At 54.9% G+C, this 27,125-nt stretch overlaps 8 protein-coding genes across 8 annotated transcripts; 4 read left to right on the top strand and 4 right to left on the bottom strand.

Moving 5' to 3' along the window:
- Nucleotides 1–118: 118 nt before the first annotated feature.
- BGZ61DRAFT_221384 (uncharacterized protein) lies at nucleotides 119–2,286 on the bottom strand. Its single transcript, XM_046238105.1, has 4 exons — nucleotides 2,145–2,286; nucleotides 1,937–2,077; nucleotides 1,684–1,877; nucleotides 119–1,633 (listed from the first exon to the last, which is right to left on the bottom strand). The coding sequence occupies exons 1-4, from the start codon at nucleotides 2,188–2,190 to the stop codon at nucleotides 275–277; spliced, it is 1,740 nt and encodes a 579-aa protein (XP_046105368.1). The 5' UTR covers nucleotides 2,191–2,286; the 3' UTR covers nucleotides 119–274.
- Nucleotides 2,287–3,654: 1,368 nt separating this feature from the next.
- Nucleotides 3,655–4,784, top strand: BGZ61DRAFT_587652 (uncharacterized protein; the record flags this gene model as incomplete). Its single annotated transcript, XM_046256498.1, has 5 exons — nucleotides 3,655–3,844; nucleotides 4,023–4,258; nucleotides 4,357–4,431; nucleotides 4,542–4,683; nucleotides 4,743–4,784. 4 exons carry the CDS (start codon nucleotides 3,655–3,657, stop codon nucleotides 4,647–4,649), a joined length of 609 nt encoding a protein of 202 aa, XP_046105367.1. The 3' UTR covers nucleotides 4,650–4,683; nucleotides 4,743–4,784.
- A 1,338-nt stretch (nucleotides 4,785–6,122) lies between these two features.
- On the bottom strand, nucleotides 6,123–7,995 carry BGZ61DRAFT_531655 (cytochrome P450 family protein; the record flags this gene model as incomplete). The annotated part of the gene is made up of 5 exons (XM_046253745.1): nucleotides 6,123–6,804; nucleotides 6,859–7,091; nucleotides 7,143–7,594; nucleotides 7,646–7,796; nucleotides 7,930–7,995. 5 exons carry the CDS (start codon nucleotides 7,993–7,995, stop codon nucleotides 6,123–6,125), a joined length of 1,584 nt encoding a protein of 527 aa, XP_046105366.1.
- A 1,551-nt stretch (nucleotides 7,996–9,546) lies between these two features.
- On the bottom strand, nucleotides 9,547–13,374 carry BGZ61DRAFT_418702 (Frag1/DRAM/Sfk1 family-domain-containing protein). The gene is made up of 8 exons (XM_046243446.1): nucleotides 13,037–13,374; nucleotides 12,753–12,920; nucleotides 12,373–12,705; nucleotides 12,178–12,304; nucleotides 12,012–12,053; nucleotides 11,867–11,951; nucleotides 11,763–11,808; nucleotides 9,547–11,712 (listed from the first exon to the last, which is right to left on the bottom strand). The coding sequence occupies exons 1-8, from the start codon at nucleotides 13,125–13,127 to the stop codon at nucleotides 9,716–9,718; spliced, it is 2,889 nt and encodes a 962-aa protein (XP_046105365.1). The 5' UTR covers nucleotides 13,128–13,374; the 3' UTR covers nucleotides 9,547–9,715.
- Nucleotides 13,375–13,421: 47 nt separating this feature from the next.
- BGZ61DRAFT_517116 (U3 small nucleolar RNA-associated protein 6-domain-containing protein) lies at nucleotides 13,422–15,250 on the top strand. Its single transcript, XM_046252319.1, has 2 exons — nucleotides 13,422–13,712; nucleotides 13,787–15,250. The coding sequence occupies exons 1-2, from the start codon at nucleotides 13,623–13,625 to the stop codon at nucleotides 14,882–14,884; spliced, it is 1,188 nt and encodes a 395-aa protein (XP_046105364.1). The 5' UTR covers nucleotides 13,422–13,622; the 3' UTR covers nucleotides 14,885–15,250.
- Nucleotides 15,251–20,386: 5,136 nt separating this feature from the next.
- Nucleotides 20,387–23,860, top strand: BGZ61DRAFT_350799 (uncharacterized protein; the record flags this gene model as incomplete). The annotated part of the gene is made up of 2 exons (XM_046240270.1): nucleotides 20,387–21,736; nucleotides 21,920–23,860. The coding sequence occupies 2 exons, from the start codon at nucleotides 20,387–20,389 to the stop codon at nucleotides 23,858–23,860; spliced, it is 3,291 nt and encodes a 1,096-aa protein (XP_046105363.1).
- A 412-nt stretch (nucleotides 23,861–24,272) lies between these two features.
- Nucleotides 24,273–24,850, bottom strand: BGZ61DRAFT_531651 (mitochondrial large subunit ribosomal protein-domain-containing protein; the record flags this gene model as incomplete). The annotated part of the gene is made up of 2 exons (XM_046253744.1): nucleotides 24,273–24,323; nucleotides 24,377–24,850. The coding sequence occupies 2 exons, from the start codon at nucleotides 24,848–24,850 to the stop codon at nucleotides 24,273–24,275; spliced, it is 525 nt and encodes a 174-aa protein (XP_046105362.1).
- Nucleotides 24,851–25,302: 452 nt separating this feature from the next.
- BGZ61DRAFT_349836 (eukaryotic translation initiation factor 3 subunit 6) lies at nucleotides 25,303–26,682 on the top strand (the record flags this gene model as incomplete). Its single annotated transcript, XM_046240179.1, has 2 exons — nucleotides 25,303–25,707; nucleotides 25,768–26,682. 2 exons carry the CDS (start codon nucleotides 25,303–25,305, stop codon nucleotides 26,680–26,682), a joined length of 1,320 nt encoding a protein of 439 aa, XP_046105361.1.
- Nucleotides 26,683–27,125: the final 443 nt, after the last annotated feature.

Raw genomic sequence — 27,125 nt, 5'->3', positions numbered from 1 at the left:
GCCAATTTTGTCATACGTCACAGTTCCAAGTTCGAGACCCAATATGGAAGGCATGCCCTCGTTCCTGCGACTAGAACATCTTATTCAGTGCTCGGTCCATCAGTCGAGATCATTTATCCTAGGTACCTCCTGCGAAGGTGCATCCGAGCCCTACATCCCATGACAATATCGTACTCAACGCCAGTTAATAAATACAACCCTGGATCTATTTCAATATTCAACGCCAGTCCCTAATTCTCTCCCTCCTCTTTTTGTCGTTTTACATATGCGCTCCTCATAGGTCCCACACTGTACATTCCCTTGGTGGCGGCAACTCGGGCATCAGACCGTCCTGGAAGGTGCCCGTCTGTGCAAATGACATCCATTGGGCCTTAGATTTGCTATCGTATTGATCCGCAGGCAGTTCAGTGTCCTGAGTGAATCCAGGTGGCCCATCAGGGAACCAGATCCGGCGCCAGGTACCGCTAAGCTCGCGAATCCCAGGTATGCCATCCTCATAGATGACTGGCTTGCCCTTGAACATGGACAGACGGCCATCCATGCCCTTGGAGCTGTAACTTTCAATTGGAGGATGCTGCTTGCTGCTACCGGGTGGATAAGGGTTGCTAGCTTGTCCTGGAGGGTTCTGGGATTGTTGCGGCTGTTGCAGCTGTTGCGGTTGCTGCACAGCGGGTGTCGGGTTAGAAGGCTGGTTGAAAGGGTTATTGGCCTGTTGCTGGTTCGACTGGTTTTGTTGGCTCTGCTGTGACGCAAATCCATTTTGCTGTTGCGGTTGCTGGGCTTGGGCGAAAGGGTTATTGTTCGCTGGAGATGGCCCTTGTGTCGTGGATGCGAAGGGGTTTGACGCTGCAGGCGTTGGCTGCTGCGCAAACGGAGATGCGCTCTGCGCCGGTTGCGCAAATGGGCTGGGTGCGTTGTTGTTCTGGTTGGCGTTAGTGGAAGCGAATGGGCTTGCTCCTTGGTTTGTCTGCCCGGAGGTTGATGCAAATGGGTTGGCTGCCGGAGCATTATTTGCTGCCGAAGCAAAGGGACTGGCGTTGTTGTTGGTATTCGCTGACGCTGCGAATGGGTTCACCTTCTGGCCGAGCTGACTGGGCTGGCCAAACGCGTTAGATGGGTTATTCGGTTGCGAAGGCGCTGCGGGCGATGGAGCCCCAAATGGGTTGGGTTTCGCGCCCAGAGCTGAAGGCTGGCCAAACGCTGAAGGGGCCTGCGATGGTTGACCAAAGGGGGATGCTCCTTGCGCTCCCGCTTGGCTAAACGCAGAGGTAGGTTGCGATGGCTGTCCAAATGAAGGCGTGCCGAATGGGTTGGCCTGCTGTCCTAGGGCCGAAGGCTGTCCAAAAGCACTGGTCTGCGGAGCAGAAGCTCCTCCGCCAAAGGGAGATGTGTTGTTGTTGGTCGCAAAGGGATTCGAGGACTGGGTCGAGGGGTCGGGGACAATCGACTTGGGCCTCTTTCCGACCAGGAATTCTCCAAAGGGGGCTCCCTGCGTCCCTTCCCTGCATATATCTAATCGATTCGGGTGTTTGTTCTCGGCGCTGGTGAGGAATTCGACGGCATCTAGGGGGCTGCGGACAGCATTCTGCATCTGCTGCTGCGCGTTGGTGTAGAGCGCTTGTGCTTCGCTCAGCTACGCCAGTTAGCAATCGGCACCTCAAGGAACCAGCTCGGGGCACTCACAGCCTGCTGTTCACTGCCTGAAGCCTTTCCCATCATGAAATGAAGCCGCATCTCCTCAAAACTTTGTTCTCGCGGGTATCCTCCAAACAGCTGCTCGGGGGTGTCTCGCCCAGGAGCATACGCTGAGAGGATCCATGTTGGGGTCTCTGTTGTGAGGTCTCGCTCGATCGCTTCAGTGGTAATGGCGTATTTTTCTGTCGAGGAGTTAATGGAATGTCTCGGTTGCGTGAGGCTCGTGTCGTAGGATGCGTACCAGCCAGGCTTTGAGTGCCTCCTCCCGCTCCGCCGAGGGCTCCGAAACGATTCGACTGGGGCTGATTTCGGTTGTTGGAGTTGTAGTTATTGTTGTAATTGCTGCTGCCCCCTGGGTTGGTGTGTTCAAATCTGCAGCTACCTAGTTCAAGTCAGTGTCAGATTGCTGCCAGGCATATGACGAGGCGGTGTCGTCAGAGTCTACTCACTGCCGAATCTGCAGTTGCCCTGCAAGAAGAATTTACAGAGCGTCATCCTGGGTGCTGGGTGTCCCTTGGCCGGGATCTGGCGAAGGGATTCTGGTGTCGCCGAGATGGGTGCTAGCACATTTCGAGAATCGGATTGGTCTGCAGTGAGGCGAAAGTGCGTTGGGAGGTTGAATGAAGGATGATGCAGTTGCAGGAAACAGAAGCTCGACCTGAGCCAAACTGCAGCCAAACGTCAGCCTTACCAGCCTCGTTGGCGGGCTGAACTTTTAGGGGCACATGGCGCTCTGGCGGGGCGCAGCTTATCGCTGAAATCACCTGCCAGCCAATACCTCGCGTCACTAACCACACCACCAACAACAGCCCCCTGAATGCGCCTGGCTACCAGCTTCGATGGAGGACGGCCTTTTTCTGCCACTGGTGTCTCCAGAATTGGACATCTGGCTCGTCGATCTCGGGAGCGGGTGATTGAGGTAGCAGCCAATGAAGAGCCAACTTCAAATGCAGCCATTGATAGCGGCAGCCTCACCAAGGTGCATACATGTACAGAGAAACGCGGATAAAAAGAAAAAAACACAAACAGATTATGACGAGTCACATATGCAGTAGTACATCTATTCTTCTATTCTTTGTGCTTGATGCAGGATCGAGGCACCTATTGAAAGACGGGGCATGGTCTGCTGCAGCCACAATTGTATTGAGGCGCCACTCCGTGCGTCGGACGCATATCTCAATGAAACGCCAATTCTTATTGTCTCCCGGGAAATGACGGCCTATATCTGCCTAAAATACCATTTGTTCAAGAATGATCCGACGCCGAGGAGGCTGTTGATTGGTAACCGGACCGCCCGCCGAAGGCTTGTGCAGTAGTAGTTCCATGGCAGCCATACATATGCGTGAAGTTACAGCGGATCCCCGCCAGTGTTGGTGGAATGAATCAGAGCTAGGCCAGTGAAGAAGGTCCCTGGTCCAAGGGCGACTCAGACCTCAACGCAGCCACTCATTAATATAAACATTACACGCTGTGTTCTAGGAATATACGGAAGTTATGGGGCATTTGAGTGATCGATATTTGCAGGCTTGCGACCGGTCGGCTGTCGCTCGGTCAGGTATATGTGCACTGCAGCCACTTTGACCCTAGCTTGACCTTCAGCTCACATCTCTTTTATTATCGTGACATTGCTGTTGCAGCACCACCAGCAAAGCGACAAGACATTCTTTAACGGGTTCCTTGCCACATTCACTGGTATTTTACATAGCGATGAATTCAACTTGTCCATCCCATCACTATCCAATGGTGTAGGTGAGTAATTCAAGTCACTTGATCCCGGCACATGAAGCTTGGAGGACCGCGGGTCATCGAGCTGAAGGTTGTACCAGGAGATGAAGCCAGCTGTCAGTTACCACGTCTGGGGTACACACATCGCTATCGCGGCAGATTCACTTCAGGAGCTTACCATTGGGCAATTGGCAAGATCTGCCACCAAATAACCCAACTGGTGCAGTTGAGCTTATGCGGACAACAGCTACGGTGTGGCTAGCGTACGCGCCGGATGGACCCGCAGTAAAGTGCTCCGGCGGTCGCCCCGGCCTCCGCCCCGGCCATGGGGATGAAGATGCCGGGAGTGCATCCGAGAATCTCCTCACATACCGAGAATGCCCCGAGGATTTCAAGTTCGGGTCGTTGCCGAAGTCTATGGCAAGTACTTATATTAATTGACGTCTTCCTCGCCTCTATACCTCTCCCATCTTCATCCCTTATCTCTCAAGACAAAAGTCAGTCATTCCTTAGCATCCTCTCCTCTGTAGACCAGTCATTCCAGGCAATCGAAACTATAAGTGAGATACATCATCGCTAATACTCGGATCTTCTCTGCATAGTGTCTAGCAACATCGTTCCTCTTACCATCATCAAGGGCGCCGGCCAGGAGTTCATCCCCCTCCCCAATGGCGAGAACGCAACCACGGCCGACTTCCATTCTATCCGGACCAAGACTGCCGACTCCCCCAGTCACTTGACTTCAGGATTCTATAAGATCACGGCTGGCCCTGAACGACCCGCGTCTTACACTTTCGAGGAGACCAAGTATGTCCTCAGTGGTCAGATCGACGTTTTGGTACGACCCCTCTACACATCTAGATTGCTTCTCCAATCCTCCGAAATTTATGTCATATCAATATTGAATAGTATTAATGATTTCGTTCCATTTGATAGGACGAGGCTACCGGAATCACCCACCACCTAGTCCCAGGAGACTTCGCTTTCTTCTACGTCGGATCCAAGGTCAAGGTTTGTCAATTCCTGGCTCCCTGCCACCCTCCTCTCTGTCTTTATTTTCCCCTACCTTTTGTGTGACAAGCAATAAAGCTCCATCGTTTGACATTTTGCTCTCCTTCTAGTTCTCGACCAAGTCCAACGGTTTGGCGTTCTATGCTGTTACTCGACCCGTTCGAACTCCCCACCCCAACCTTTTGGGCCGAGAGGAAGACGTGAAGTCGAGGTTGTAATATATGAATAATGATAAAGAAAGTTCATTTTTATCTAGCTCAACTAGAAATTAGTAAATAGTCATTGATGACAGACAATGCATGCGTTATTACATTTATTTAACACCCTCCTGTGCACAACTGGATGAGATCTTTAACCACTATTACATCTTCAATTCAGAGAAGGAATAACTCGACATGGAGATTTTTAAATCGCCCTGCAGGTAGTTGTTAACGTGCTGTGACTCGGAGTCTATCGCGAAAATGGTGTTTCCCTGCCGTACCTCCCCGCGTTTGTTTACGGTCATCGGCGCCGGAGCCGGGCTGGCCGCCACGGTGGAGCACTTCGGCCGCTCACGTGGTCGGAACCTGAGCCGGCCGACCGACCACTAGAGGAGCAGGCCTTTGCAGTAGTGAACTCCGAACGCGGCTTGCGGCGAACCTTGAGGCGAGACTACAATATATGACAGGTTCCCCATCCGTTCTCCGTTGGTCAGGCCGTTCAGTACTCGGTTTTGATCCACTAGGAAGATGCGGAATGGTATCCGGAGCACTAGGAGTTTGTCAAATTCTGACGACGCAGCGCTCAGGCCGTAGTAACGGGGATCGACGGATCTATGCAGGTGGTATCTTCCCTTAAACTTACCCTAATGAGTTGGTGGACTATGTCGCCATTTCTAAGTGACAGTCGCCTTAGCTAGTCGGCATTGTGCCACTTCCTGTTTTGTCCCTCAGAGATGATCTCACGTTGTTTTGAGACTATGGTCTGGTCAAACTGCCAAGTCCTGTTTTTCTTATTTCTTAAAACCCTTGTGCTACATGGTAAGATGCGATGAACTATTTAAAGTGTCGCGTCTTTGGTTCAAGCAAACGTGCTGCTGGCGTGTCTAGTGGGTTTTCAACTTGAAAAGGCATATCCCGGTATGATAGGTAGCGTTTTGTCTATTCTAGTACCCCACTGTTCGGCCAATTAGTTCGTTGTCGTCTTCTTCTTCCGAGAATTTTAGGTAAAATGTCGACTTATTCACGTTATATGATGTATCTGGACGGACAAGCCACGAGGAGGGGGAAGCGTAATGGAATTCATGTCCAAAGGGAGGTTGGATTTCCGGTAGAAGCGTAAATAGAGACGCCAGCAAAAGAGAGGTCAAGTCTTGATATACGTTGACTTACCTTGATAGCCGCGGGTCATCTCAACCTTCAGGTATGAACTTTGGCCATGCTTTCCTAGCCACGTAAACTCACTTTCACTGTGCAAATGGATATTCAGGGGTGCGGATACCCTGCGGCTACCCTCCATGCTCTCCAAATCTAGGTCTCCCTTTGATAGGGTTCTTGCAGACTTCATCAAAATTCCACACACTGCACTCAATTTATGGCCCTCATGCCAAATAAATCAGTAGACATAGAATCATATTTCTCTACTTCTCTACTGGAACTCGGTCGGCCCAGGCGGTGGGCTCTGTCGTCGTCTTGGCTTGGCGTTGAACCCTTTCACGCCTCTGCCTTGCGAAACTCGATCATGGCACCGTTCTTGGCACTCGTAAATGTGTCAACCAGCTGGAATTCTGTCGTCCGGTGTCGACCCCATTCGTTGCTCGGCTTGCCCTCGCCGGGATCCTCGATGCCAACCGCCCTCCGCATGTCGTAAAGATACATGGTTCGCGCCAAGGTGTTGGTCATCTCCACGTATGCCAGGCCTTTGCCGATGCATCCTCGAGGGCCGACACTGAAGGGGCAGAAGGCACTCTGAGCAAGCGCGACTTCCTCCTCGGTGGTTGGGCGGCCGGTCAAGGGGTTCATAGCTCCAACGAGCCACCTTTCGGGCACGTAGTCAAAGGGCGAGGGATAGTATGCCTCATTATGGTGGATAGTGTAGTGCGGAGTGCCAACCACAGTTCCCACGGGGATGGTTTCGCCATCGATGGTGATGCCACCGGGGAGGACTTCACGGGGGAGGACGCCACCAACGGACGGAGAGAGACGCATAGCTTCGTCAATACATGCTCGGAGGTAGGTGCAGGATCCCAGAACCGGACCGTGGCTGATCTCTTCAACGTTGCTGAACTTGGAGCGGATCTCATCTGTTACAATCTTCAAGGCACGAGCGCTGCGGGTGAGGTAGAAGAGCGTGGCCGCCATGGCGGTGGAGGTAGTGTCTGATCCGGCGATGATGCTGTTGCGAATCCCGTTAGCAGGAAACTTGCAGTCATTTCCTTGTGTTACTCACAGTAGATTTGACTCTCCCCAGAGCTCGGGAGTGCTGAATCCCTGACCAGTCTCGGGGTCACGGGCCTTGAGGAGGTAATAGAAGAAATCTCGGCGATCCGTCTCCTCGCCAAGCTTGGTACGCTCCGTCAGCTGTCCCTTGCTGTAGGCCATGTATCTGGCGCGGCCTGCAGCGAGTCCAGGGAAGAGGACCTTGTCGAGCTTAAGACGGTCGACGACGGGCATGGTTCCACACTGGTACTTGTCAGTTCAGGGCTCTGCTCAGATGCTTCCAAATTCACTTACAATCAGGTGACGGGTTGTTGCGGCCTCAACTAGGCCGAGTGCGAAGCGGTTCTCGGGGCTCTCGAGCATGTGGAAGGCCTTTCCAAAGCTCAAGTCGCCAAGAATATCCATGGCCAGGTAGTTGCACCAGTCGCTCATGTTGCGGGGCTTCGACCAGCCCTTGGCTTCGGCGCCGCCGTCCTCGATGCCAATCTGCTCGCAAAAAGTGCGGACGTTGCCCAAGATGTAGCGCTGCATCTCCTTCATGGCGCCCTCGGCGAAGGCGTGGGACAAGACGCGGCGCTTCCTGGCGTGGAGCTCCTTGTCCCGGGTGTTGTGGGTGTTGGCCGCGGGATGCACAAACGCATTGTAGAACTCGGCCTTGCGGACGTTGGAGCGGAAGCCGTAGATGTCCTTGAGGGCCTTGTTGGAGTTGAAGGCCAGCGAGTTGGGGCCGAAGCGGACGACCTTGCCTGGAAGCAGCTGTTAGGGCCGGACGGGTTCAGTTTTGGGGGGGAACTCACCATATTTCTCGTGCAATCTCCAGAACTCGAGGTGTCGGTCGCCCTTGTAGGCGTGGTAAAGCTGGTATCCATCTGTAATCTTGGCGATAAAAGGGCCAGGGTACTTGGCCAGAGGGTGGAAGAAGACTCGATACACGATGATACCGAAGGTCTAAGAGTCCCAGTCAGCGATCAGTCCTCCAAGATTTTATTCCACAACCCAGTTCCTCCTCCATTTTTCCTTTGCTTCATTTTCCTTCCGAGAACAATAGCTCAAACTCCGAAGGGTGATGGATCAGACTTACATAGAGTACCCCTCCTCCTGCAATGAGCCCCAGCCACATCCACAGATGTCCCAGATCGAACGCCATCTTTGTGTAAGTCGTCTTTCCCGGCGATGGATATCGCCAAGAAATTAAGAAGGAAAAGAGGAACAGATGGGAGAAGACCAAATCCCCGAGAGGGAAAAATAAAAGACTAATAAAGCCGTTTGCTGTGAGCACAATGTAAGCCCCTGCCCTCCCTCTTTCTATTATGTTATGACGGCCTGGGGCTGCTTGCAGGTGGCCAGCGGGCGTCCAGCGGGCGTGACGCTCCCAATCGGCTTGCAGCGGCAGAAAGCTTATCGATTCTGGACGCTGACGGCCCAAGTGCCGAGGCGGCTAGGTTCGGATTGGAAATCGCGGAATTGTGACGCGATGGATTTCTAGACGTAAAGAAAAGATCGTGGGGACAAATCGGGGCCTCGTGATTGGGGAATTGGACGTTCGTATAGCTGTTGTGCGACGGTAGTATTGCTGGGGTTTTTTGTGGATGGATGAGGTTGATCTGCGACAGAGGCATCTGGAAGAGGGGCCGTTTAAATGGAGGGAGGGCATTCCGCTGCCAGATTGCACCACTGCGAGGAGCACAATCTCACAGCGACGGGAGAGATAGCTGGCGGTGTAGTCTCGAATTCCTTTGTTGCGCCAGCTGCGCCAGTTGTGGCCGGATACTTTGGGTTTTGCTTACGCCGTGGCTCGTCTCATCAAGGTCATCTGCCCGTTTTGACTTCAAATCCATGCCGGAGCTACCAGAAGTGGTGAGCATGTGCCAACCCTGAGACCGGTCCAGTCGTTGTGTCGTCATCGCCATCTATTGCTTTTGTATTTGTTTTCTCGTCTCCTCTTCTCATGCATCCGTCGTGTCGTTCCTGCGGCCGGGACTCTCGGTCCAAGATTCCAGATCCGTCGGCCGATCCCTTCATCTTGCCCCTCTCTGTCCCCTGCACCTATGCACTCCTCTCGCTCTCCTCGCCGCCTTCGACCGAGCCTCAGCCGTGCGGCGCCATGCCCGCCCCGCGGAATCAATAGCCCTAGGTGGGCTGCCAGCTTTTGCGCGTGTCGTCATTCCCGACGGTGTGCGGTTCTTGCCGCTCGTAGTGGGGCTGCTGTCGGCCGTCGTGGTCGGGGTGGGGCTCCCCCAAGGGCCGGGTCTTACGGAGGCTTGCTTTTGGCATCGTCCTTGTCTCGATGAGGCCCGATCTTGGACAGCTTCGGCGAATGAGGGCCATTTCGCAGTTGAAATGGTGGTCAGCCGCTATTAAAAGACTGTTATCTACCATATGTGCACCAGGTTTCTAAGCTTACCATTGTATCAATAGCCGCTACAACCCATACTAGATTCAAACACGACATGTGACTTCCCACAGCCCGTATTAGGATAAATCCAAAACTAGGAAAAGATTTATCAAACAGGATAGGACTAGAAATTGCACGAATAACCGTACAGGCTTTACAAATCCGAGAGAAAGGGTGCTCAGGTTAGGATGTCCAAATGGTTGGCGCTTACCCTACACCGCAGTTGACGGTTGTGCCACTTCCACATTTTACAAAAATTGTATCCACTTGCAAAATGGTTACTTTGATCCAGAGCTCGTCGTTAAGTATCCAAAATTTGTACATATATATTGAGATAGATTCGAATATACAGTTCGTAGACTATCACGGTTATACATTACCCGTATAATTGATTATGAATTATTTCGCACATGAAATCCTCCTATCCTCTTGCTAAATCGACCGCGATAGCAATAGAAAGAAAAGAAGAAACCTAGGCAGGGTTATAGTACCTGGGCTCATCGAAAACATGGTATTTGTGATCTCTGACACCCTCACCGCGGAACATTGCGGGGAACTTCCAGCCCTCAGGGACTTGGTCCTCGTCAACACGACGATCGCGCTTCTTCTCGGAAAGGGCCTCAAGCTCCGCAATCTCGTCGCTCGACTTGGGGACCTGGAACTTGACCACCTGCAGTTCAGTGTCGGTGATGGACCCACGGCTGACTCGCGCATAGCCCACGCGCTTCAGGCGCTTGTAAAGGATGTACTCGCACCATCGATCCCAGTCAGATGGGTCCACATCGTGCATACCCGACTTCTCGCTCACATACGTGTTGTAGTTGCCCTCAAGAGGGTCGGTAACCAGGTAACTGAGCAAGAACGCAGGTCGAGGGCTTGAGCCCATGAGATCGGCGAGATAGAGGGACTGCAGGCGTCTGTCCTCGGGATCCTCCTCCTGTCCGGAGTGGAATACGAAAACATCGACTAGCTGTCCGTACACATTCAGCGTTGCGTGGATCGCGGGGGCAAGCTCGCCAACAGGGCTCGGCAGGAGATGGTGCTTGGACTCGACAATGGGGAACTTGGACAGGAGGGCGGCGCCCCAGGTGTGCTTGTTGGGACCTGGGCCGTAGTCGACGTACATGCCGAGTTCTTCAGCAAAGAACTGGGTAGTGTCCCGGTTGCCCATGATGATGCGCTGGTTATCGGTCTCAAGGAGACCAACGACATCGAGCTCGAGCTCCTTGATGAGGTCACGGATGCGATGCTCGGAAGACCACATATCATTATCGAGAGAGAAGTGTATCGTCCAGATGCCAGCAGTTAGGATCCGCTCCTCAGGGTGATATGGCTTGTAGTCGTTGGTCGGGAAGCGCTTGAAAGCGGCACACAGAAAGAAGATGTTGACGATGAGAGTGGACAGGCCGAAATATCTCCTCTGGTGGATCGATGGATTCCGCTTGGGTTGCTGTCGGTTGAGCCTAGAAGAGTTAATTCCATGGACACCTGCTCCAATGGACACCACCATCGTCGTCATGACCCAATCCGTATGTTCACGAACGAGCGCACCGCCGGGAACAAAGGCATAGGCGACGACCCAGACATGGAACAATACCAAAAAGTTGTAAATCATGAACCCAAAACCAAACGTCTTGGCGGGGCTCAACTTCGCCGCATGAGAGAGCATAGGCACAGAAAAGGCCATCAAGTACGCTGCTATGGCAAGCGCACCAGAGTATCCCGTCCAATGGCTGAAGCAAGTCAGGGTCGCGGCTCCAACACTGCCGACAATGAACACAAGCCAGCTGCTTGCAACGTTTGGGTTCCAGAGTCCGCAAAAGAGGCCGAGAGACATAGCTCCGACAGTAAGCCAACCATGGGTGGAGGAGAACGGGCCACGGATGGGGTAGCCCTCCCAGACCCAAAGAATCATGGTGCTGGTATCCGAGAGGAGAGAGTGAAGGCCGAAGAACAGCCCGCCAATGCCGATAGAGGCTAGCCAACTCGATTCGCTCTTGCTCGGGCTCGTGTAAGTGCCGATCGTCAGGGGTGCCTTTCGTGTGAAGCGGAGAACTGCCAGAACGCCCAGGAAAAGACCAGTTCCATTCCACCCGCCATTCCCAGCATGCATTACGGGCCAGATGGGGTTGTTGGTCCACCAGGCATATTTGACAGCGGAGGACATGATCAAGCCAACCATCCATCCAAGAATTTTCGTCTCGAGACGGCCATCGTGAACGGACTCGGTGTACAGGGTGCCAACCCAGCCGAGGCACGCCATGACCACCCCGAAACCCACGGCAAAGAGGCGAAGAGTGGGCTCTTCCACGAGATACGCCGCGACGCCGACAAGAGACAAGAGGTGAACATTTCGGAGGTTATTGAGGACTAGCAAGCGCACGGAGCGAATGGCTAGAAGGGAGGGCGAGATGGTCGTCAGGACGAGGACCTCGTAGCCCGAGATACCCATGTACCAGAGAGGGAAGTCTACTCCACCATTAACCAAGGCCCATAAATTATGTCTCGAATTGACTTACACCAAACCAAAACGCCGAGACTGGTGAGGATTGACCAGAAAACGAACTAGAGTAGATTAGCAGCCAAAAAGAAAAAAAAAGCAACTTGCAGGACTAAAACTTACACCATGGTAAACATCTGCAGCAACATCGAGAGCCTGCGACCAGGTGAAGCGAAAAGCCAAAGCGCCACCGGTTGCTTTTTCCTTTCTGACGAGGGGGTTAATTGAAATTTTAAAGGGAACTCATGACATCATGGTATATACTTACTCCTTCTCGAGCACTGCGGATGAGGTGGGATATCGAAGCTCACTGCGAAGACTTAGAACGGTGCTCCTTCTTGACAAGTATATTGTGAACCAAATGTATGATAACAGAACCAAAAAACAAGCCAAAAACGAAGAAAAAACATTATTCTGGAAGTCAATGGACGTACCCATTGCCCACTGCCCTGACATCCCGGACCGTAACCTCCAAGGTGTCAAAGTCGAGCGCCGTAACGGCATCGAAGGCAACATCGAACAGAATCAAGGACCACTCGAAAAAGGCGTACGTCGTGTAAGCTGAGAGGATCCACTCTGTTAGCGGGGTTCGCGCAAACCACCGGCGCATTGTATGATGGATGACTTACCTCCGGCAACGCGATGGACCTTGTGTTGGATGAAGTAGTAAATCATTGGTACGAGGGTGCTGAAAAACCCCGTCGCAAGGTATTTGCGATACCTGACTGCGCGCGGGTTGGGCGGGCTGAGAGCGATGCAGCCGGTGGTCCAGGGTAGCGTTGCAACGAGGTACGAGATCATGAGGATGTCGTGCCAATCGTGGTCGTCAGTGGAGGTGATGAATGTCCAGCCGCCACAGGTCAGGGTTCGGAACACACCCATGCCGGCGACCAATGCGGGGAGCCTGGTGCCGCGCCTTCGCGTGAGGAGATACCAGAGCCCGACGAGGGCGAAGCGAGGGCCTGCGGGGGTTAGGAAGAGGCATTGGCGAACGGGGAAGCTCGCGCACCTGATGTAATGGCAATGAAGAACTGAAAGAAGGATCGCTCGGGGTACCGGTCGCCAATCGTGGCGGAGACGGAGGGGAACCATTCTTGCGGGTAGCCGTAGAACTCGTTCTTGACAATCTTGTGGTAGTGCAGTGACATACCAATGACCAAAGCACTCAGGAAAGCAGCTACAAGTAGAAGGGGCCTCGTCAGCTTCCATTGTGATCCGGAGGTTCCTGCGACCACGAAGGCACCGCATCGCGACGAAGGCGACAAAGGCGACGGGAGTATGACGACAACTTACCATAGGCAGTGGTCGTGTGCACCCAGCTAACCCAGCGGGCGCTGAAGCTCAACACGATGCCAGTGTCTTTGTCTTTGTACCTAGACGCCATTTCGACACAAAAAAAGGGCAGAACAAACACTCTAAAACACCGTCCGGGACATCCGGGAGGGGGAATCGAGGGAGATAAAGAGTAAAGTACAGCAACACGAGTGGAAGTGGTGAGATCTCGGAGCAGACTGACGGACCTCGGACTTTCACGTTACGCTCTGCGATGCAATTGTGCCAAGTGTGGGGCCCAACAGGGATGAGAACCTTGAATTTAGCGCTTGCGGCTTGAGCGGCGTGGGCCTGTTGTGCCAGACGCCCCAAAGTCTCCGGCAGCTACGGAGCTTGGGAGCCCCCAGAGAAACTCCCAGGCTACGTAGCAAGGCTGAGAGTTGCCCCGCAAAAAAAAAAAAACTGTCTGTCAGCCTCGCGAATCGCTGAAAAGTCAAAGAAAACTTCATCCCGAGTATCGACCGTTACCCACCGCGCTTCAGACCCGCCAACCAGCAACACTTTTTGGGACACGAACTCAGGACAAAGAGACTTTGCTAAAAAAATCATGGCAGGTGTCACTGAAAAGGCGAGATTCTATCTCGAGCGCGCGGTGCCGCAGCTGCGAGAATGGGAGGAAAAGGACATCTTTTCCAAGGTACGTCGCTTCACTCGCTGTCTCGGCCGTTCGCCGTTTTCGGGGGTTGCCAGCCGCTGACAGTCTGCTTGCAGGATGAGATCCGCACCATCGTCCAGAAACGCAACGATTTCGAGCACAAGGTCCTCTCGCCGGGGAACAAGCCCTTCGACTGGTCTGCCTATGCGAAATGGGAGCAGTCGCTCGAGTCTCTCCGCAGCAAACGCTGCAAGCGCCTCAAGATCCGCCACCTCAACTCTGCCCACGCCGGGCAGGGCCGCACCCTCGCCATATTCGAACGAGGTGTCAGCCGACACCAGGGGAGCGGCGAGCTCTGGAGGGAATACTTGGCGTATGCCGCCAGCGTCAAGGCCGCGAAGCGCTGGCGCCGCACCATGACCAACGCCCTGCGCATGATGCCCACCGACCCCGAGCTGTGGGTCATGGCCGGTCGACGGTCGGCGCGGAACGGAGACATGGCTGCCGCCCGAGGCTTCTTCATGCGAGGATGCCGCTTCTGCACGACGGATGGCACGCTGTGGCTGGAGTATGCGCGGTGCGAGATGGAATGGCTGGAGAAGGTGGATAAGAGGAAGGAGGCCAAGAATGGCGGTGATGCGCTCCGCCCGGACCGAGTTGAGGATGACGATGAGCTTCGAATTGTCGACAGCGATGATGAGGATGAGGATGGCACAATGCTTCCCGAACCCTCCTTCACGCAGGCCAAGGTCATCGACAAAACTTCGGTCAAGAAACTCGAGTCCAACCCTGCCATGGACGGTGCCATTCCGATGGCCATTTTTGACATATCGAAAAAGCAAACATTCTTCAATGCCGAAGTTGCAGAGGCCTTCTTCAACATGTTCGCATCATTCACCAAGGTCTCCGTCCAGCCGAGGATATCGCAGCACGTCCTGGATGCACTGGACCAGGCGTATCCCAACCACCCATCCACCTGCAACGCTCATATTCGCCAGCCCGTCATTGGAGTCAGCCCTGTCACCGCCGAATTCCCCAAGAACCTCAGAGAGGTGCTGGCGCGTCTGAACAAGTACCTGGAAGCCACGACCAACCGGGCAGAGCTACAGAAGAAGACTGTGACGTGGATTGATGGATACCTGGCGTTGGAGAACTTGGATGATGGTATTCGGGCAGTGCTGGAGCATACCAAGAACAAAATGGGGTCCACGTAGGAGCCCGGTGACTGCAGCGTGGATTGATGGGTGTCTGGCGTTGGAGAACATGGATGAAGACATTCAAGCGTTGCTGAAGCATACCAAGAATAAAATGGCGGCCGCGAAGGCGACTGGAGACTGGAGTAGAGAAGTTCAAATGATTACTCCCTAATGCAAATCAACGCAAGCCATCCCTGGCCCCTGAAGTTTATAGTGGTCCGTGGTCCGTGGTTCAATCCGATCCGAAACGTGGGATGGTAAAATGCAGGTAAACTTCACCACTGATGTGAACCCCATGTGGTGGTGGAACTGTGGATATTGGACTGGGATCATCCTATTTGTATCGAATACGTGGATTTGTGATATTGATTAGAGCTTGCGCACCTTGGGTTCATAGCAAAGGTTGTGAAGAAATCGGTGATTATGCGTCCCTCAATGATCAGGGGGTATGTGGCTATGTACCATTGCAGTTGAAAACATCATCGTGCTGACTGTCATAGTGAAGAGGTGGCTGCCAATAATCCCTGTGGCCTAATACATGGCAATCCATGTGGTGGTTGCAAGTCCGAGCTCTCGTGAAGGGGGGTGTTCCAGCGGCTTGGGATTGGAGTTAGGGAGAGCCGCAGTGGGGCGCGGCATCAGCCAGCTTACAAACCGAGGACTACTGGACCAGAACCACGGAAGGAGAGGAGATAAAAGGAAAGGAGGAAGGCAATCATGCACATAGAGAGTTCTGAGACCGCTTAGGGAGAATCCCGATGATTGTACCCAAGAGTTAAGTACAGCAAGTCATCTGGTGAAAACAGAGTGGATCGTCCCATCTTGGAGGGGCGCTCTGTTCTGTTAGCCCGCAATCCATGGATGTGCATTCGGAGGAGGCGGGCTCGCCCTGGCGGATGGCACCATGCGTCATGGATGCACGGCCGACCTAACAAGCTCGGCGGCACGCTGGTGACATGCACGCCACGACGCGACCCTTTTGCACAAAAGTTGCTCTAACGAGACACTTGCTGGTGTGGGAGCACGCAGTTGGACGTAACGAAGGGCAGGTGATATGGCCGGAATACCACATAACAGCTTGGCTGGGACGTGAGCAAAGTTGACAGATGGTTTGCCTCGTGTCCATGCAATTAATTTCTTTGGGCTTGAAGCGGCGCCGTACTGGAGACGGGAGATGCTTGGCCGGGGTGAGTGATTCAGGTCCTCGTGAGACTGGCCTTGGGCTTGGACAGACTGGGGAGTCAGAAGCGACTCCTATGCATTCTCCAAACCACCCGATGTAAGCATAATTGCTTGGGGCACCGCCTTCGACGTGGTCTGACCTGCGACGAGCTCGATGCTGGAGAACTGGATTCGGTCGCGCTGGATTTGCAGCTGCCCATGGGTAAATGAGCAGATACCGAAACCTCGTCTTACGGGTCGAATTCACGAGAGGGCAATGAAATGAGAAATTAGGCTTGGGCGTGTGATAACCCGGCCAGATGCTATAGGACTCGGCAGTGCGGGTCGTGGGATGGACGGATGTCCTTCTCGGACCACATGCCGAGTGGGTGTCAATAGTTGGGGATTGTCCTTCGAGTGCTGCTGGACACGAGCGAGGTCATGTTCAGTTTACCCACAGGACCTCAGACGTGCTTATGATGCCGTGTTGATCAGGATGGGTAGGAGAAGGCGCCTCGGGACGAGACAGATCTGCAACCTCGCAGCTTGCGTTTCAGGGATTAGTGGTCTCGACTGACTATCGGCCAGCGAGGAGGTGCGGTACCCCAGCATCAGATGTGACCGGGGAAAAGCCTTGCAGTCAACCCGCCCGTGAGTCGCCACCGACAGCTTCTCCATGTGGGGTGAGTGAACAGGTAAGGGAACGGGTTGGGCGTTAAAAAAGGCGCGGTGAAGAGCGAGAGGGGGGTAGATGTGGGAGGTGGGAAGTGGAAGTGGAGGAGGAGGAGGATGAGGATGGAGGGGTTGGGCCACCACCTGGACAAAGGCAGAAGCAATATGCACAAGCTCATGTCCAAAGATAATGAAAGCTTGGAAATGCGGACAAAACCTGTCAAGAAACGAGACCAGCGGGCGCTTTGGGAGCAGGCCGCAAGCCATCAACATAGCACAAGCCAGTGGAGGACGAAAGTCAGTAGCGGCCGTCGAGGAAGATGGTCGTACAGGGAACAGGGCCCGCCAAGTCACCCGCGTGGTGGGCGGTGATCTCGGGCGCTCGGGGGGTGGATGAATGAGCGAGCCAGCCAGCCAGTCAGTCCAGAACGCACCGGCGTCGACCAGGCCGCGGCCACGAGTGAATGGGGCCAGCTTCGAGGCAAATCGACGAGGAAGACGTGAACCATACAGGGTGCCCGGCAAGGTGGCTCACGAAAACCTTCTTCTGCGCGGATCGAGTTGTTGTGGATGGATGGATGCCTCGTGAGGTGTACGGTGCGAAAGGTGGAGGGATGAATGGATGGATGGACGGATGAACGTGGTCGAACGCAGTGTCCTAGCACCACCTAATAAGCAGCGACAATAGCAGCGGCAGTAGCAGCAGCGCCAGGTGTAATGGCGGAGAATTTTTCGTCTCGTTACCTGAACAAAAGGGTCCCGTAGGTTGGGTACTGGAGGTAGGTAGGTAGGCATTTCACACATAACTACCCCCCTTCCCCCGTTTCTTCTGGCTGCCCATTTTCCCACACATTTTCACCCTTCAGACGCCTGTCCTCCCCTTCCCCTCGCTCGTCTTTCATTTCCCCTTGTTCATTTCGACGTGTGTTGCTGTCGTGTGTCGTTTTCCCCGTCGCCCACTTACATGAACGGTGCCCGTACGCTCGGTTTAGGGGGTGCCAGGGCCTGTGGGCGCGTGTTAATGAGTGCCGACGGGCGGCAGCAGGCGCGGCGACGCAGCGACAGCTTGGCCAAGATGGCGACGACAAAAACTACGGATCCGGCTTGATTCTGGACCATTTCCCGACCGACGACGGATTCACGACGACAGCGAAGGGTGCCTGCCTTGACCGATTCTTTGGAGGCCCTCGAAACGCCGCTGCTTTGGCCATGACGACCTGCCTGACCAGGATGGCATCCACTCGGGAAGCCCCAGTGGATAGCCTGCATCAGGCGCCACCACAACAATCCCCGGATTCAAACCTGACCGGCCTGCGCACTGCGCCCCTCGACGAACGGAGGCCAGGACTCACGCATTGTTAGCGGTGGCAGATTTCACGGCATTTGCCCACCGAACAGCATGCACTTTTGAAACAGAATGGAACGGACACGACGACATTGCGAAAGGGAGCGAGGGAAACGCTGTCAATCAACGACGGGGAGCGGGCGGCCTATCCCATGGATCTCGTTCACGGCCGTCGCCCAAACTCCATTCACCAGGGTTGTGCTATTGGCGGGGCCGCTGCAGGCGCCATTTTCGCTGGGCCGCCCGGAGCGGAACCTGTCGAGAGTCGCCATCCCATCGCCCACCACAGGGGCTGCCTTTCCGGGGGTCTGTCTGTCTAGCCCAGTGTCGACCGATTGCGGCCAAATCTGAGATGAGCCTGCACGAATGAGTGCGCAGCAAGCGCTGCGCATTTCCAGCGGGTTGGCGACTTGTCACCTGTCGGCGTTGCGCCTTGTGCGACAACAGCGCTTGTGCCGGGTTTGATGGGGGGCGTTATTCGTCTGGAATAGATGGGCAAGTTTGGCTGGCAGTGAGTTTCAGGCTCCTATCACTCGACGAGATGGCCCGAGTACCCCCGTCTCTTGCTCACGTCAAGAGGGCTGCACCGTTCAATGAATTTGGTTTTGTGATCCGTCGAAAACAAGATTACAATTCATCTGCAGCTGCGGCAATCGGCGGAGCACTTTGGCTGGCTATCAATGCCCGCGGACAGCCGGCAATGTTTCGGACACAAGTGGATAAGCATCTCACAAGCACCACGCAAGATGATGGTGCAAGTCCCTCTGATCGTCCATCTCGGTTTACAAGACATCACCGCCATTTTCAGCAAGCCTTTGCCGGGAGGTAACGATACTGTATCGTCGCATGTTATTTTGACACTCGGCCCCAGATTTCTAATCACGGCAGTTCGAGGCGCCCAAGGAATAAAGTTGGAGAAACAGACGATGCCGAAATGCTAACGCATGGCACCGAAAGCATGCTGTTGGAAGCAAGGAAGAAGCTTCAAATGCATTCCAACATCTTCAGACGCGTCAGAGAGATGAAGGGGGCGGGATTGAAGTCCCTTGGCACGCCTCCTTCCCCATCAACTGCGACATGCATCTTGGCCGCTTCTGTCGGTGATTCGGATGTGGGAGCGGATGATAGCAGGGCAATAAGCATGCATCCTTGGCATGTTAGGCGCTACAGCGTCCTATAGGTGCTGTCACTAACTGCTACGGCAACACTACTATCGGACAGCTAACGGACAGCTCTGATTGGACAAGGACCCACTCGGTTAGCTGATTCCTAAGCGACGCTAGGCCGGGAGCAGGCAAAGCAAGGCCTCAGCCTTCAGGCAAAGGCATTTCACCGTCAGTCGCTGAAACCAATGCTAATTCAGACGAGCATCCGCGCGCACTCGACTCGACTCGCCTCGCAGTCATTCGCCTCAACGCGCCTTAGGTAAGACCTCGCCTCTCATTCATTCACCTCCGACGTACCTACCGTCCGTCCCTGCACCGTCCATCGTTCCCCAGCCGCGGATAGAGTTGTCCATTTGCGCTTCTTCCCCGTCCCGTCCCCCGTCTCGTGACGCCTCATCAAACGCCCGTCGCCCTCCCTTCCCCCTTGGCCCCAGCCCGCCTGCCGGCCCCTTGGATGGTCTCAGCGCTGCGCGTCTGTCAGTTGATGTGGCTCTTGGACGCCGCTGCTGCTCGGTGCTGCTGACCTGGCACGAAAAATTCTCCCTCACTGGCTCCCTACCACACCCAGAAAGGACCGACCCCAGGACCCAACACCCAAGCCAAAGGCCAAAGGCCCGTGAAAAAAGCATAGCACCAAGGGGCTCTCGCTACTTGCTATTCGCGGCTTGGAACCTGCTGGGCGCTGGTCACTCCGTCGCTGCTCGCTCACTCTTCGCCGCCTTCGCTACCGGTACTTCCCTGCACTGCCACTGGTCCGCTGGCTGGCCCTCTTTTTTCCCTCGCCTGCTACTGCTACGCTGCGCTGAGCTGCCACGGCGCGCTCTTCCCTCTGCCGCTGCCCTGCACTTGCACTGCGCGCTGCCTGAGTCCCTCCTTCCTCAGCACCGACCACCCACTTCCAGCCGCGGCCACGCCCACGCCCACGCCTGCGCAGAGACAAGCCCCCCGACTCTCTCTGGTCTGGTCCAGCCTGCCTGCTGTCTTTTTTCCCACACCACTCTCCACCACCCACGCCGCGACGCGACTTGTCCATCACCACCGTGTCACTGCCCATCTCATCTGCCCGTCCCCCATCCCCATCCCCATCCCTAGTCCCTGGCGCTCCTCCATGGAGGCTGGTCGCGTGCCTGCTGATCGCTAACGTCGCCGCGCACACAGCCTGTTGGGCCGATCGCCATGAGCGCCTGGATGAACGACGCCGTCCCCAACCACAATGGCAACGGCTTCCCACACATGAACGACCCCAACGCTGCCGGTGCCATGATGGATCCTTCCGCTTTCATGGCTAACCAGGCCCAATTCAATCCTGCCCAGTTTCCCAATCAGCAGCAGATGGCAGCCGGAATGGCTAACGGCCCCGGCCCCATGCGCAATGCCTCGCCTTCTTTCCAAAACCCCGTCTATCAAACAAACTCGGTGATTCCATCAAAACGCCCTCGTCCTCGCGAAGACAGTCTTGCAGGCTCGCCGAGACAGAATCCCGGAATGGTGCCGACGTCGCGTTCCGAGACGCCACAACAACAATCCTTTCCTGGCTTCCAGCCCGGCGCGGTATCTCAGCAGAACCCGGGCCAATTCTCCCATCTCCAGCCGAACGGCTCAGCCAACGCGAGTCCCTCTCCGATCATGGGCAATCAAATGCGACCAGGTAGTGTTCCTCAGAGGGTCGCGACCGCGTCGCCGCATCCTTTCTCGCCGAGCGCGCAACAGTTCGCCCCTCAAGCATCGCCAATCCCCTCCGAGCACGGCACTCCTCAGCCGAATCCATACATGCAAAACATGCCTCAGGGCTTCAACCCGAACTTCGCTCCATCTCCTTCGAATGCGCGACCGTCGCCGAACCCGAACGCGATGGCTGGTGGCCAGATGATGCCGCAGCAGATGGGTCAAATGCCGCAACACATGGCTCAGATGCAAAACAGCATGTATCCGCCTCAGATGCAGCAGGCTCAACAGCAGCAGCAGCAACAACAACAGCCGCAGCAAGCCCAGCAGCAGTCTCAACAACCTCAACCGCAGAACCCGAACCAGCAACAGCCGACACCTCAACAACGCGCCCAAGGCCTGACCGACCAACAAAAGATGGCCGCCTACCAGATGCGATTGCAGCAGCAACTTCAAGGCAATGCCCAGATTCAGGCTCAGATGCAGGCGCAAAACATGGGCCGAGGGATGATGCCTAAGCAGCAGATGCCTGGTATGCCTAATGGGCAGATGCCGCAAGGAGCTATGAGGCCGCAGCAGAGAGTGATGGCAAATGTGAACCCGGAGCAATTCATGAAGAATCTGTCGGCATTAATGAACGCCAAGGGTCTTCCACTCGATCCTAACCCGATGGTGGGAGACCGTCCCGTGAGCTTGATGGTGCTCTTCCAGGCAGTCCAAAGCAAGGGAGGCTACAAGCCCGTAACGGCTGGTAATGCGTGGCCTCACATCGCTCAGATTATTGGACTGCCACCGCAAATTCCCACAGTTCCCCAAACGCTGAAGCAGATTTATGAGCGCAACCTGTACAAATTCGAAGAGGTATGGCTGGCTCAGCAGAAGCAAAGGATGATGCAGCAGCAACAGCAGCAGCAGCAACAACAACAACAACAACAGCAGCAGCAGCAGCAGCAGCAACAACAGCAGCAACAACAACAACAGCAGCAACAACAGCAGCAACAGCAGCAGCAGCAACAGCAACAGCAGCAACAGGCTCAAGCCCAGGCACAGGCACAGGCCCAAGCTCAAGCTCAAGCCCAGGCCCAAGCACAAGCACAAGCACAAGCACAGGCACAGGCACAAGCCCAAGCCCAGGCTCAACAGGCTCAGGCGCCTCAACCTCAGCAACAGCAGCAGCCTCCGCATCAGCAAAATGCCAATATGGGACCGCAAGCAACACCACAGAAGCAGATGCAACTTGGCCAACATATGAACCAAGGCCCCATGGTGCAGCCTGGCCAACCGCCGCAGATGCAGCAGACCCCTATGAAGCAGATGCAACCAGGCCAACCTCCCGTGAACGGCTTTCCGACGCCTCAACAAGCCAACGCGGTCATGCCAGGTCACAACCGGAACAATTTATCGCAAGTAATAGATGCATCTGGCGTGAACGAATTTGCTGCCCTCTCTTCCCCGGCCCCGCGCCGGATTGGAAGTATGTCCCAAAGCGATGGACGCCAGGCTGCGGTACAACCGGGGGTCGCCGTTGAGCAGCGAATGCCACGCCTTGGCCCCCAGTCAGACCAGTACAGCCCATGTTCCCGCGAGCTTTCGACATATGGAGGAGTCGACCTGAGCGCATTTAGCAAGCTTGGTGCTGAGCTGGAGAGGTGGAAACCGGACATTCCTCCGATTCAAGAGTTGGGCAACATCGATATCAGTGCCCTTACCCGGAGCTTGCAAAGTGGAATACACGGCGAAGTTCGCCTTGCCCTCGACACCTTGGCTGCTCTCTCTGTTTCTCCCAACCAAAATCACTTTCTTCAGCTCAGATACTGTGATGATCTAGTTGACGCGCTTATCGAATGCGCCGAGGACCAGGTCGACATGTTGGCTGAGCATACTGTTGAAGTCTCCGACGAAATCCAGCTGACGTGCTACGAGGACGTTGTGAGGGCTTGCCGTATTGAACGATTCGCGGTTAAAGACATTCCCGTCTTTGGTACTGCGGAGTACGAGCTAGATCGCGCAGTCGACAGGCTAATATGCGTCACGACTATTCTTCGCAATGTCTCGTTCCCCGGTGACCAAAACGACAATCACGGCGTGCTTGCGGATGAGCTTGTCATCAAGTTTATCTGCGTGCTCATCCGATACCTCGGAACTCGCACCATGCTGCTACGGTCGCAGGCCAATACTCTGGATCTGATGAAGGATCTTGTTGTTCTCCTTTCCAATATTGCTGGTTCGGTGGAAATACCCGGCCGTGAACAGGCCCTCTGTCTTTTGCAATTTCTCCTTACGTTTGCCCCGGCCCCTAACCCTACGATCTCTGAAGGCACACTCTACTTCACACCCTACGAGCCTAGTCTTCATGCTTACCTGCCTCACGCCGTTGATGCTTTGGCTAAGCTTCTTGCTCGTGATGAGCCAAACCGAACCCACTATAAGACTGTCTTCGCTCTGGATTCTAACAGCACTCCGGCTTACGAGCTTCTTACACGGGCGTTTGCCCTCGCCATCTCGCCGTTGCCCGACAAGGGCAAAGAGCGCAGCCGACCATCTAGCTTTCCCTCTCTTGTGGAAGTGCGGAAACCTTTCCTGATGCAAGGACTGTTGTCCGCCGAAATCCTGGCTTCAATAGCACCTGGCCATGATGCTGGCGTTGCTAAGGCTTGGCTGACGTGCGGAAACGGCCTCGCACACACTCTGTATAAGATGATCCGGGAGCTCAGCCAGCTATACGAGCAGCCTCAGGGTCATGGAGGACCTCGCGCCCCGCCTCGAAAGGACCCAGAGCTGGTGTACATTGTTGTGGTGACAGTCTCATTGCTGAGGAGACTAGCAGAGAAGTCCAGAGATCCCAACGATCTGACATCGTCCCTTCCGGCAAATACCGTACCGGCACCACAGGCCCTCCTTGACTCGTTGTCCATGCCTGCGCCGGAGTGGGCCAAGGATGATGTTCTCCAACAACTCACAACCTTTTTCAACCTGGGCAAATAATTTGCCAAATTACATTCGGGGTCTATTCTGGATTAATGTAGCGATGGCTGACTTCAAGCTTGTATGTTAGTGTTTGTGTGAAAAAATGGGAATGGTGCGCGGTCATTTGAAGAAGCGTATTCTTCACCTTTAGACTTGCATTCTGGAGTCGATGGTCTTGGGGTGGATGGGGTTTAACAAAGCTGCTCTTGCGTTGGTGTATACATGATGTGGAATGTAGGAAAAACCAGGCTTCTCCGAACGATACTATTTTTCTGGTGCGCCTTGAATTACATGTATTGTACATTTCTCGTAACCCAAACAAGTGGCGGGTCGTCAATATGGTACAGTTTTACAGCTAGGATATAAGTTTGAAGTGACTTTCGTTACGATCCCTCCCAGCGAGTCCCTGTTGGGCCATCCATCTCTTGGTCTAGAATCCTGTCTGAAGCATCCAATCTAAGGCCTTCTCGAAGTAATTTCCCTACATCTGCTGTTAGCTGACGTCCACGGACGTTGGCCTGGGTTATCTCTCACCTTGATCTCGATTTGCTGCGTTGTAGGGTTTAATCGGATGTCCTTTCGCTGAAGCTCCAACGCGACTGTCAAATCTTCTACCAATTTTGATCGGTCTCCGTCAATCTTCTTGATGAGGATAATACAGCGGTTGCCCCCCGACATAAACTTTCGATATATAGGGAGCTGGGCGTAGGGCGTGCGTCGGATAATGTAGGGCAGGGCAGCAGTGAGCTCCTCTTCGGTCTTGGTCGGTGGAGGCACAAAGGGACGCTTGATTGGGCGCTTCTTCTCGTGGATTTTGTTCCTGACGTTCGGGTTGACGGGCGTCTCAGACGGGTTCGGCTTGTATCCGGCATGTGTCTTGAAGGAGGCCGGGGCGATCTGCACGGCGGGGAGGAAGGAGCAGCGCTGGGCCAGAGGTGTGTGGAAGGCAGGCTTCTGGAGAAGAGCCTGGCGCCCCGTGGAGAGAACCCGGGGGAGAAGGAAGCGCATGGTGAGAATCGAGTGTCGAGGGATGCGAAGATGCGGGGTGGTGAGGTGATGCGGTCGTGAGATTCGGAGGACGGTAATACAAACGGCTTGGAGAGAAAAGCCGAAAATACAAACAGAGAAGGGATACCCAATTGGTCTCGTTGGGGCCGCACTCAACCCGTCGTACACTCGCCTGTCGCGCTCCCGAGCTCCAGAAGTTGAAGCTCTCCCATGAAAATCTCGGGATCACATGACATTTGACCTTTGAAGAGCCGGTAAATCCCCGGCAGAGGCCAAACCCCACACCACTTGTGGATTGGCGAAATTCACCAAAAATCTGCCCCTCCATCAATCACGGCTTCGCTTCGCCTTGCGTCTTTACCCTCGCGACGAGCCCTTTCTCTCGACGACCTCTGACGACCTTTGACGCAAGCCTCCTCGTCGAACCCGGCCCGATCCGAAATCTGCCCACCATGGAAGAAGTTCTCTCCGGCGTCTCAGCCGACGGCTCGTCGATCATGCCCAAGATGGCACCGCACCTGAGCCGACACCTGCTGTTCCCGTTGATCCAGTTCGAGGAGCAGAAGGCGGAGGAGAATGGCGACGACGCAACGGCCAAGCAGATACTGTCCGGCAAGATCAAGCTGCTCGAGGACACCAACATGACCGACTACGTCGCCACGCTCTACTGTGACTTCCACGGCGTGGCCGACCCCCCCGCCGAGTACATCAAGAAGAGGCAGGAGGTCCTGTCGCAGCTGGAGAAGTACGAGCAGGCCACGGCTAAGATCGCAGACCTCTTGACCCAGGACGAGGTCGTCAACGGGCTCCGAAGCGACAAGGTTGCCAACTTGGAGTTCCTCAAGAACTCGCACGGCGTAAGTGGATCGAGTCCCGCGCGCCCACAGGCTGTGTCGCTGACGGGGAAAAATATCTAGGTCACCATGGAGATGGTCAACGCCCTCTACGACTTCGGTCAGTTCCAGTTCCGATGCGGCCAGTACGAGCCCGCCGCCGATATGCTCTACCAGTTCCGAGTGCTGTCCACCGATAACGATAAGGTCTCGGGTGCCACCTGGGGCAAGCTCGCCTCCGAGATCCTTCAGACCAACTGGGAGTCATCCGTCGAGGAGCTCAAGAATGTGAGGGAAGGCATCGACACCAAGTTGTTCAACAACCCCCGTGCCCAGCTCGACCACCGAACGATGCTGGTCCACTGGTCTCTCTTCCCCCTCTTCAACTATGAGGGTGGCCGCGAGCCCATCCTGGAGATGTTCTTCTCCGCCGCCTACATCAACACCATCCAGACCTCCTGCCCCTGGATCCTGCGATATCTGATTGCCGCCGTCATCACCGGCCGCAGCCGTGCTCGCAACAGCTCCCTCCAGCAGAAGCAGATGAAGGATGTTATCCGATACGTCCGCCAAGAGGCCTACGAGTACACCGACCCTATTACCCAGTTTGTGAACGCCCTATACATTGCTCACGACTTCGAGGCTGCCCGCGAGGCTCTCCACCTGGCCGAGCAGGTCTGCCGCAGCGACTTCTTCCTCGCCTCGTCTGCCGACGCCTTTGTTGAGGCTGCCCGACACCTCATCTGCGAGAGCTACTGCAAGATCTTCAGCCGCATGAACATCCGGGACCTGAGCGCCAAGCTCGGCCTCAACCCCGACGATGGTGAGAAGTGGATCGTCAACCTGATCCGAGAGACCCGACTGGACGCCAAGATCGACAGCCAGGACGGCACCGTGGTGATGAACCACCCCCCCAACAACGTCTATCAGCAGGTGATTGAGAAGACCAAGGGTGGTTTCTTCAGGACACAGGTCTTGAACGCTGCCGTCTCGAAATAGAGCTCGGCGGGCCCTTGACGGGCACGATGAGTGTTTTTATGACAACTCAACTGGGGCAACACAATTCATATGGGGGCCTTTGAGGAGCTCTCCGCCGGATGATCGGGTCTCCGCTGCTTAGAGTGGCGCGCTTTTCTTGCAATCTAAGAGACTGATGATGATGATGACGTCGACAACAGCAGGAAGCAGAAGGGGGAAGGGGCGGCGAAAGCAGCGTGGCTAAAGGGTCCAATAGTGGCGGATAGAAGCCCTGTATATCCCCAGTGATGCGGTTTGCATTGCATGGCGTTCTCGGAAAAGGGAAGAGGCAAAGGGGGGATAATGGAATTTACGTGATTGTTGAACTACATCATCTATTCGCCTTGCTTGCCCTGTTTCCATAGTGAGGAGCCCTTCATGACGGCGGTACATATCCAGCATATCCAGCACGTTGACGATGAGAG

This window comes from Ilyonectria robusta (genome assembly GCF_021365365.1).
Source record: "Ilyonectria robusta strain PMI_751 chromosome Unknown BGZ61scaffold_8, whole genome shotgun sequence".
Lineage (NCBI taxonomy): Eukaryota > Fungi > Ascomycota > Sordariomycetes > Hypocreales > Nectriaceae > Ilyonectria > Ilyonectria robusta.
Note: the sequence above shows the minus strand (reverse complement) of the source record. Positions and strands in the feature narration are given on the sequence as shown.